Source organism: Hemicordylus capensis, chromosome 4 (assembly GCF_027244095.1).
Source record: "Hemicordylus capensis ecotype Gifberg chromosome 4, rHemCap1.1.pri, whole genome shotgun sequence".
NCBI classification, from domain to species: Eukaryota; Metazoa; Chordata; class Lepidosauria; order Squamata; family Cordylidae; genus Hemicordylus; species Hemicordylus capensis.
In genome coordinates this window covers 27,385,179-27,396,798 of record NC_069660.1, presented here as the reverse complement: position 1 = coordinate 27,396,798, position 11,620 = coordinate 27,385,179, and the positions used below count along the sequence as shown (strand labels likewise).

At 42.2% G+C, this 11,620-nt stretch overlaps 1 protein-coding gene across 4 annotated transcripts in view; it reads right to left on the bottom strand.

Annotated features, from left to right (window-relative positions):
- The window catches only part of NFATC2 (nuclear factor of activated T cells 2), a 185,702-nt gene that overhangs the window by 133,230 nt on the left and 40,852 nt on the right, over positions 1–11,620 (bottom strand). For all 4 annotated transcript variants that reach the window (XM_053249762.1, XM_053249761.1, XM_053249764.1 and 1 more), the window contains exon 4: positions 895–1,097. In XM_053249762.1, coding sequence (XP_053105737.1) covers positions 895–1,097 — 203 coding nt within the window. The remainder of the gene's footprint in view (positions 1–894; positions 1,098–11,620) is intronic.

Genomic DNA, 11,620 nt, shown 5'->3' with positions numbered 1-11,620 from the left:
CTCCTGATGCAAAGATGCAGAAGAATTTCCTTTCCCTGAGAGGAATCTGACCACTGCATCTCTGCAAGAGTATTTACTCTGGGCTTGCCTCTTTCCGGCACCACTAGGCTCAAATCAGGAACCCTATGGATCAGCTGCTGGCCACGTGCTCCTTTGGTCCATTCATGGCAGTTACAGTTGGGACATTCACACACAACAACCCATAATCCTCTGAACCTGGGAAGTCAGGTGATACTGGAAGACCAATCCAATGTCATTGGCCAACATAAAAATTCCCAATAAACTTTATCGCCACAGCTGGGAAGAGAACTATGTCTGACACCCTTAGCTCCTTAGAGGAAGGGCAAGCTTAACAGAAAGTAAATGAAGCTCTCTGAAACTTCATAAATCTGAGATCTTACAGTATGGGGGCAAATTCAGAAGAAATGCTCAGCAGATGATGGTTTTCATGTTTCAGAAAGTAATGTGAATATCAAGCATTGGTGCAAGTCCTTTGCATTTGAATGTTTTTTCAATCATGTTAAATATGGGCACCTTACTATCACTACTACACATATTTATATACCGCTTTTCAACAGAAGTTCCCAAAGCGGTTTAACATCAAGAAATAAACATTAATAAATAAAGATGGATCCCTGTTCCCAAAAGGCTCACAATCTAAAAAGAAACACCAGCAATAGCCCCTGGAGGGATGCTGTGCTGAGGTTGGTTAGGGCCAGTTGATCTCCCCCTACTCAGTAAAGAGAATCGCCACTTTAAAAAGGTGCCTCTTTGCTTGGTTAGCAGAGGAGCAACTGGCCCTATCCAATCTTCCACACAAAGATCAACATGAAGAATTTAGTTTTGCTCTATTAATATCTTAGAACAAGAAACTTGCTATAATAGCACCCTTACGTTGCTTTCATGTTGTTTTTTGGCTCCAGGGGGATTTCCAGCACTTTGGTGTTGCCAATGATTTTCTCATAGCTGGTGGTGGTGACTGTTTTGCCTGTAATGCGATGAACTTGGTAGAAAGCATGAGGTTTAAGAATCCGCTCATCTGCCGTTCCAATGAAGATCTGGAGGCCCAGAGGTTTGTTGTCCATGTAACCATGAAGCTGGAAAGAGACCAAATCCGTTGCATCATCATTCAAGTAGAAATACCACAGACAAATCAAAACCAATCATAAAGAGAACAAACCAGGCTTATAAAATAGAGACTTGTATGATCGCCTGTGGCAAGTGAGAATTCGCCTCTAGACGACCAGACAGGAAACTTTTATACATCTGTGCCTATTAACTTTTGTGAACTTCCTTGCAAGGCTGGAATAAATCTTAAGTTCAGAATGTTGAATCCATTCTCTATTGTAAAAACAGCAATTATTACTACTATTACTCCCAGTGAAATCCCCAATTATTTTCTAGACCTCTTGAAATTATATATAATGCTTCTAAGAAGAGGTGCCAGCATGATGAATACAGGAAACAGAGTTTTGTTTTCAAGACGCAGCTTCAAGTCCTTCCTCAAATCTTAAGGTCACTGACTGGCCTTGGGCAAATCACTTGCTCTTTTCCAAATATATTTTACAGAATTGGCAAACTTGCTCAATTCTTTGGAACTGATGGTGGGGGGGGGGAGGGAATCTAATCAAAAGGTTTTCCCCAAAGCCATTTCTAATCCGTCTAGTACTTATTATGCATCAAATTAGACTGATCAATTAAAAACCATTTTAACTAAAGTAGATGCCCCCAATTAATCAGGCTACAGATTCATAAATATTTGGAGATTATTCTTAATGGAAGTACTTATAAAAATGCAGGTGGAAAGCACCAAAATATGTTTTAGCTTGTTTTGTAGTTCTAGTTTTAGTATCTTATGTATCTTTGTTTTAATTGGTATCATATTATTTGCTGCCTTGGGTCGAGTTTGTACATGAAAGCTGAAATACAAATATTAAAAATCAAATCAAAAGGCATTCCCTCTGGTATGAAAGAGGGAAAGAACTGTTGGGGGGAGGGAGGTGTTGTCTCTTTAGGAAGCTTGCCTTCCAGTGTCATAACCACAGAGTAAGATGTTTGTGGTACCCATAGCTGGAGAAGCTTTTGATGAGTGCTCTGTTCTTGATTATACCAGCATGGCAAGGTTGCTCCTATGAATCACAGTGCTTGAATCAGTGGGTGATAGTGAGAGAGCTCTTTTGTAAAAACAAAAACAACAACAAGATGTTCTGAGTAGAACTAGAGCCTATTTTCTTATTCTTTCAACATGTAAATCTTACAACACTCCATAGAAGTGCATGCATGTGTCAATATCTAGTGTGAATCAGACTGAAGTACTTCTAATTTCAGTGGCTGCCATCTTGTTTCAAGATGGCAGATTGAAATAAAAATAACCCATTAGGACCCCACCCCACCCCATGTACAGTAGGACCCCATGTTTTGTTTGTATTGGATTGTAAACACATGTATTCTAAAGGGATATGGCTAAAAATCCGAGTGATTGCCATCTGGTTTCAAGATGAAATGAATTAAAGTCATCCCATCAGGATCTTCTAGGGCCTCCTTCCAGGTACTGTAAGTTTTGTTTGTTTGGGACTGCAAAAACAAAGGTTATGCACACACGAGCACACACGAGCACACACACACACACAGATCTCGTATGTCTTTTCCCATTTTGGAAAACAGGGTAAAAAATCTGAGTCTTAGACAACTGAATACTTGAGAAATCTTATCTTGGAGTAAATGGACATTCTATTCAAAACAGTTGCAACACCGGTAAAAAATAAACAAATCTATTTCGTCAAGATCATCCTTGTATAATGTGCAAGGATGGACTCCAAAGCTAAATCTAAAGTCTTAATATTAATAGGTGAGGCATAAATAGAAAGTTTAGTCAAGATTTTTGGCAGCTTAGACAGCTAACTCACAAAGTATTTCCTGCTTTTGAATAGGCTGGACTTAATCTAGCAAAAGCAGAAATAATCTGCAGTTGTCATGATATCAAATTCAAAAAGGTTAGAAAGCAGGGAAATGTAAGTAGTATTTTTTCCATGAGGAAAGTTGGTCTATAGAGCTCTACTTGCTGAACTAGGTCCAGTTTATACACACAAGCAACTGTAGGAGGAGTGGCAACGTAGAGTGCAAGCATACAGAGGGCTGGAGGCAGAGGGAATGGTAGAATTGCAGTTGTGAAGGGCAAGCGCGTACCAATGAGGATCCACCAAACCAAAAGCAGCCCCCTCATCTAGTCCCAGTCATATATAGTGACCCAAGCAGGAACTTATTTTTCCTGCCTACCTGGGAGTGCAACATCACTTCGACTTGAGTGGGGAGGGGCTATAGCTCAGTGGTAGAGCATTTGCTTTGTACTGTATGCAGAAGGCACCAGGGTCAGTCTGGAATCCCTGGGTATGCCTGGCAAAGACCCCTGTCTGAAACCCTAGGGAACTACTGACAGTCCATGTTGGCAATACTTGGGGAAGGGGGAACCATAGCTCACTGGAAGACCATTTGCTTTGCATGCAGAAGCTCACAGGTTCAGTTCCTGGCATATCCAAGTAGGGCTGGGAAAGACTCCAAACAGAAATGCTGGAGAACCATTGCTAGGGATATGCAAACGTGTTTTAAGTCGAACCAAACCACCCCCTGTTCAGTCCAACCCTGGACCGAACCCACCTGGGGGTCCACGAGTTTATTTATTTGTTCATTTTTACACTTATCCCCTCTGCGGAGCTGTCTGAGGTAGGGGGGTTCACGGAGGTTCCCCCTTCCCCGCCGACCTGCCTTATTCCTGAAATCAGCCATTCGGCTGTTCTTCGGCCAGTTTTCGGCCTTCCCCCCTCGGCATGGCAGTCATAGGCCTCTGCATAATGGAGGCCGGCGGGGGGAGACAAACAAAATCCAACACTATTGTAGAGAAAAAGGAAAGGCTTCCAGTTAGGAAAACTGATAGGTACATCCTTTAGAAGGTAACATTAGAGCAGAGCCGAAGCAGTTTTGAAATTTTTGCTGTTCCTTTAGTTACTGTCCAAAAGCACGCTTGTTTTTCAGTGCAGTTTTGATGGCCTCCTCTCCCTCAATCTAGGAGAAAGTGTGCAAAAGCCCCTCAAAGACTGTGCAGTCAAGTGAAGCACTGAACATGGAAATCTCAACATAAAGGTCAAAAGTAATGAAATGTCATATTTTAAAACTCTATGTGCAACACATTTGTGTTAAAAGCTGGATTTGTCATCTTTTCCTATAAACACATGTGGACCGATGAAGTGACAGACAGAGGTTACAATCTGTCATTATTCACTAAACTGGAGTGCCTATATTTCTGTAAGCATGTTTCAGAATTTTCAGGGTAATCGTTCTCTGCACAAATATTTACATATTCTGTATCCAACAAACTTTTGGGGGAAATAAAATGGGCACTTCATTTTTTTAAAAAAGAGCTGAGCACAAAAAAAAAATCTTTTCAGCAGAGAATAACAGCAGGATTTTGAATTGGGGTTTGTTACGTGAAGCGTGAAGGAGCCAAAATTCCTATGTAGGCTTGAGACCAGGGAATATCTCTTTCATTATTAACATTCACAATTACAAATCAAGCCATTCTACATTTCTCACATCACTGAAAATTGAAAGCAGACGTGTCTACCACATAGCCAGCTATAGAGCTGAAAGGGAACTTGATGGTCTGAGACATGCTAAATTTGTTTTCAATTACTTGGTCCAAATATTTTTTTAAAACTTGATTAAGCTGTACAAAGCAAACAGGGGAGGAAGATCAGAGAAAGGAAACATTACGCTAATAGCATCCATGGTCGAGAGAGTCTCTTTTTGTTTGTTCTCCCTTTGAACAGTCAGCAGGAGGTATCTTTGCATAGAGGAATTACTTCTCTCCCTCCCTTCGGAAAGATACCACATGCAACTCTATGCATTGCTTTGCTGGCGGCCCTCCCTCAGTGTGGTAAATGAAGAGGAAACCACGAGACACAGCATCTTGGATCGGTCTTGCTCTCTCCCATATAGTACTTTGTGAAGCAGAAAGACCAAAGAGTGCTCTATATACTTTGCATGACTACCGAAACATACTTGAAACATTGACTCACATGAATAAGCTCACTAACACAAAGGTTCTCCCTGGATTCATTGTCACCTCTCTTGCACTCAGATCTAGCTGACACAAGCAGCAGAATGAGGGGGCAGAGTGCTGAGAGTTGGGTTGTCACATTTCAGTACTTCAAATCTGGGCAGCCTAATTTGCATATGATGCAGATTGTTTGTTAATTATGCATCTTATGCAACTTTACTCTTATTTTGTGTGGAAGATGTAATTATTTTGGGTGGGAGAAACAACTGGCTTGTTTCTCACTACACAACTGGACAGAGTACCACTAGAACATAAGAAGAGTCCTGCTGAATCACACAAGGCCTGTCAAGTCCAGCATCCTGTTTTCCACAGTGGCCAGTCAAATGGTCCCACAAGCAGGAGAGGAAGGCATTTCCCATCTTCCCTCATTGTTCCCCTGCAAGTGATATTCAGAGATCCAGCTTCTGAACCTGGAGGTAGCCTACAGCTATCAAGACTAGAAACTAATGATAGACCTGTCTTCCATGAGTTTGTCTAATCTCTTTTTAAAGCCATTGAAGTTGGTGGTCATCACCACATCTGATGGCAGCAAATTCCACAGAGTAATTATGCATTGTGTGAAGACTACTTCCTTCTGTCCTAATTTCCTACACACTTTGCATGATATCTCTAGTTCTACAAGGGCTAAGAATGTACTTACTTTTTTTTTTAATGAAAGCTAAGAATCTGGGCCAGTTGATGGTCCCTAGGCAGCTACCTTTCAAGTAATATCTACACACTTGAGAGGAGAAAATGTGTGTAGTAAGAACAGGCCTACCTGGCCTATTCAATAACAAGGGTGTGAGCAAACTGGCACCAGTGTTCCCTCTAACAGGGATTCCCCGATGTTGTTGACTACAACTCCCATAATCCCCAAGCAAAAATGTGTCTAAAACATGGGCAAACCGCATAAAACCAGCTCAGCTTTGGACATGCAGAGATGCATGAACTGGAGAAGTGGAGATGACATACTATATCTATCCAAGCATGAGGAAGATGTGTGGTCTCAGCATCAAATGTTCACAAAGAGCAATGCAAGAGGAAACTTGGAACACACTTGGGCTTCCTCTGCACCCACTCTTTCTTGTTTGAATGTCTGAAGCCACACTTATTTGAATTTGTAGCTCAAAACATGCGCCAAGTTAGCAGCACCATAATAGAAGAACTTTATTTATGATCAAAAGTCAAAAGCCAAACACCGCCCCCCCCCAATAAAAATCCAATGAAATACAATAGGTACAGCAAATCAGATTAAGTACAATAATGGTAAGTAAGTAAAGTGTGCCGGCAAGTCGATTTGGACTCCTGGCGCTCACAGAGCCCTGTGGTTTTCTTTGGTAGAACATCTCATTGGCGGTCCTTTGTTTCATGGCTGTCAAACAAAAGCTGGCTACCTTTCGAGTAATATCTACACACTTGAGAGGAGAAAATGTGTATAGTAAGACCTGTCCCTACCAGGCCTATTCAATAACAAGGGTGTGAGCAAACTGGCACCAGTGTTCCCTCTAACAGGGATTCCCAGATGCTGTTGACTACAACTCCCATAATCCCCAAGCAAAAACTATTGCATCTGGGGATTCTGGGAGTTGTAGTCAACAACATCTGCTAATCCCTGTTAGAGAGAACACTGGCTGGCACATGAGTCTTTATAGGAGGAGCAGTACAAAAGAACACGTTATATTGTCTCAAGCATTCCTTCACTGCAAGGACAGATCCTATTGGCTTGAGATGTTGTATTATACCTGCCAAAAGGTATTGCCAAGGGGAGCACATCAAATCTGGCTCTGAAGAATGCTTTACTTAACCTGGGGAAGGTAAGTAATGAGAGATATATTTCTGGAGAACAGCTGATATTTACATAATACTCTCAACTGAGGTCAGAGATCATACTGAGATCCTTTTGGCACTCTATATCCTCTAGTCTCTGTGCAAATACCCTCTGGGCCTGGACAAGGCCCAAGGACAGCAAGTACTCAGGGAATAGTCTATAGGACAAAAACTTCTCCCTAAGTGCCATCTTAATTATCCCGATTTATAATTGTCAGCGAGCACCAGAAGGGCCAAAACCACAGGGCACAATTTGAGCTTCAGCCATGAGTTGCCCATCAGCTTCCATGCCCTTGCTTCCACTCTTTGAATCTATCTCCAAGCTCAAACTTACATTGGACACGTATCTAGGTGTGCCAAGAACTGCACTCAAGAATTTAGTTTGGATAGTCTCCATGTCCTTATGCTTGATGTAAATTCCTAGTTGTGCGCCATACAAAATTTGGGCCAACAACTTGGACTCATACAGCTTGAGGGCAGCTGGTACCAATTCCCCTCCTCTGAGCTGACTACATGGCACTGCTGATGTGGAGCTTCCAAGAGCCCGAAGCACTAAGAACTACCCCCAAATATCTAATGTCCACACCTGTTCAATTTTGTTACCCCCGACTGACCAACTGATTGTCTGATGTCCTTTGGTGAATAACAGAACTTTCATTTCCCAGTAATTATTCTCCAGCTGGTTTCCCAAACAATACTGTGAGATGCTCCTAAGAGCTCTTTTCAGGCCAAATGGTATGCACGAAATTACCACAGCATCATCCGCATAAAGCAAAAGGGAAGCCTGGATACCTGCCAAAATTGGGGCATGAAACTCTGGCTTATCCAAGCTAGTGGTCAACGCGGAAATATAAAAATTGAAAAAAAGAGGGGGGCCAGGATATAGCCCTTTCTGACTCCCTTCTTCACATATATTGCATTTGATAACAACCCCTGCATATTACATCTTACTTGTAATGAGTTATTAGAGTACAACTTTTGAATAAGTAAAAACAGACGCCTGTCTATATTGGTTGCTTTAAGTCCCCCCCCCCAAAAAAATCAACCTCGGAATGGAATCAAACGCGAACCAAAGTCCATGAATGCCACATAAAGAGCTGATTTGGCTCTACCAGAATATTTTGCCACTAAATGCTGCAGCACCAACACCTGATCAACTGTAGAGCACCCTTCTCTAAAGCCAGCTTATACGCTGACAAGAAAGTTTCTTGAGGAGTGTTTCTAACCATTCCTCAAATTTCCAATGGAGGTGTCTTGCGTAAAATTTGCTGACTACACTTAGCAGACTGATTGGGCAACAATTGGCTGGGTTATCCTTGTTCCACTTTTATATAGAGGGACTATGGCCACAACCCCCCAATCTTGCTGTGCGGTCGATGTAGGTGAATAATGAGGCCAGGACTGGAATCCAACCCTCTAAATTTGCCTTGATTGCCTCTGGTAAAACGCAATCGCTTCTGGAGGCCTCACCTATCTTCAGTGCATCTATTAAGGATTTTATTTCAGTTGTAGTTACAGGGACCCATGCTGGTAAACTCTCCCCTTCCCGCTCTTCTATCTCATTCTCCTCCTCTGAATTCTTATAAAGCATTCTATAATGTTCTTCCCAGACCTCCACTGGAACCTGGTTGACTAATCTTAACAGTTGTTTTATAGAACAACCCACTGTTACTTCCCAAAAAAGTGATGGAATTTTAGCCTTAACTGATTGGGTTAGAAGATGCCAAGTTTCTTTGATAGCAGCCTGCTTTTTCTCCCTAAGTAATAGTTTGTACTGTTTTGTTTTGTTTTTAAGGAGAAGGACTTCCTGTGCTAAAACTAAGGCCAGATTTAAAACTTTGCACCAGAGTCTGTCTTGCCAAAAGACAATCCTGGACAAACGAGGTTTGAGACCTGATCGCAATACTGGGTTTATCTTTCTTTTGTTCTTTTGCATAGAATTCTTGCAGCTTGCCTATAAACTCTTATTACTATCTATAAATAATAATAATTATTAAGAGTAGATTCTGAATCATCTCCCACTGTGAGTGCAGTGAAAATTTCAACGACTTCTGGTTTCTTCAACCAATATGTGACTGCCATTGAATTCCTCTCATTCCATCTTGCCCTCACAATTATTTCTCTGTTTTCCAACTGTGGTGCATGTATGTTCTCTAACCTACATGGAGTCGAGGCAAGTTTCATTCCTAACTTTAAAGGGAGATGGTCACTATCTGGCCTTGGCTCCACCCTCAAATATTCTACGTTCTGCATCAGATTTCACGAAGTGAACCAGTAGTCTACAACAGATTTCCTTCCACCGGACTAATATGTACATTCAGCAGGTCTATTGCCAGGGACTGAAACATTCAATACAACCAGATCCAATTTGTTGGCCAATTGCATCAGGAATAACCCTGCATAATTACATTTATCATCTATAGCAATAGCAATAGCACTTACATTTATATACCGCTTTATAGCCGGAGCTCTCTAAGCGGTTTACAATGATTTAGCATATTGCCCCCAACATTCTGGGTACTCATTTTACTGACCTTGGAAGGATGGAAGGCTGCGTCAACCTTGAGCCCCTGGTCAGGATCGAACTTGTAACCTTCTGGTTACAGGGCGGCAGTTTTACCACTGCGCCACCAGGGGCTCCTATAGCTGCCCTTGGCATATAAAAGTCCTCTAAAACCTCTCCTGGGGGACTGCTTCTAAATCTACTGTATAACATAGCATCATCTGATAACAATCTAGAATTTAGATCCTCTCCAATCACTATATAAGCTTTGGGGTGGAATTCCAAACAATTCTCAATGAAACTTCCCAGCTTATTCCACTGATGCCTAACTGACTGATACATATGTAGTAGGGGAAAGTAGAGATTAATCAACAAAATTTTAACCTCTCCAAAATGGAGCAAGGAGGAAACTAGCCAACTTTTAGAGGTGTGAAACGGCATCAAGGTAACTTGCAACCACCACAGCTATTAATGTGTATGCACCCTCCTTAGGGCTACCTCCTCAAGTGCTAGGGGATGCATTTGAGCAGGCAGCATAAAAACCATCCAGCTCCACCTTATCTGTAGCCCAAGTCTCTTGTTAAAAAATTACATCAAATTTTGTCAAATAATTAATAAAACAGATTTTCTTGACACCCACCCTGCTATGTTCCATGTCACCAAGGTTAGAGTACTAGAGTTCTTGGACAGCCAATTTGCCTGGAAAGCTAAACTTTCATCACACAGCTGCAAGTGCTGATCTTCCCTTTGGTGCAGGCATATTGGAGGTGGCTCTTCCACACCTTGCCATAGTGGAGACTGCAAGGCTCCCTCTCCTTCTACACATGTTCCCCTCTCTTCCCATTGCACTGGTAGCTCGTGCTCCAATTATGTGGTCATTAATGAGATTATACTGTCATTATCATGGTCAGAATAAAGGCAGTCCTCCTCATTACTCTGAATGGACAGCTCTCTTGCTAACTACTTAGATGTTTCCTCCATAAGTCCAAGCAAGGGTGGTAATGGGTCCAGCAGGTCTGCCAGTTCCTGGAGAATCTAAGGCAACTGCCAATGGATGCTTCCTTCCTCTGACAGCAATATTTATTGTGCCTCTTGGGGAGATGGTCCAGATGACATTCCTTGCTGCCTTGGTACTCCGAGAGCATGGGCATTGCTGCTCTTCCTTAATTTGTTTTCCAAACCCAAGACCTCCCCAGACAGATCAGCTTGAGTTCTGAGCTGCCAATTCTCTTATCTCTGGAGGCCATGGACCTAGATCTTGGTCCATAACTTTGGGGACATCTGCAGGGCTGGAAGCTAGGACCCCCTAAATTTCTGTCCTCCCATTTGGGCTGTCATGTTTTGCGAGAAAAGGGTATTGGAAGGCTCTGCTGTTACTTGAATGTTCAATAAAATTGCCTGGAGCCCCTGCAAACTGGAGGTGATATGATCTCGCTGTTCCACCAACTGTTCATTTAAGGGGCTAAAACAGTGTTTCTCAAACTTGGGTCCTCAGGTGTTATTGGACTTCAACTCCCATAATCCCCAACCAAAGGCCACTGAGGCTGGGGATTATGGGAGTTGAAGTCCAATAGCACCTGAGGACCCAAGTTTGAGAATCCCTGGGCTAAAAAGTCCTTGCTCTGGTAAACCATTCTGCGTCATTGGTGTATCTGTGCCAAGAGTTACTTTTAAAGTTCTGCTTGTTAGGCCTGGGAGAGAATACTGATAATTCTGGTGAACATCCAGCAGGCTCTATGAGCTCAAGGTCAACCTGTACTGGCTTACTACCATCTACACTTTTCCAGCTCTGGCAAATAATTTCTTCTCTAAAAACACAAATTGGTGTAATTTTAGAAGCAGACCTTAAAAACGTCTTCATTTTTAATAAAATAGATGGTACACTCATTTGTTCAAATGTCAGCAGAAGCCTCACCCCCAATCCTTGATTAGGGAGTATCTCCCACTCAGTCAAGTCGATTTGACCAAAGTCTGTCTTAGAAGCTGACTTAAGGAACGACAAATATTCTTCCTTAAATGCCATCTGCCTCTGTTGACCTCCAAAAATGCTATATGTAGGAGGACCTGTTTCCTTTGTGAACATCGCACAACAGGAGCCTCGGGCAGAGTAAATAACTTTGGTGTACTTATAGGATTGGAGTTCTTATCTCCCCTGCAACTGTTTGCAGCAGGCACAGAGCATTATTCTGGTTGTTTCT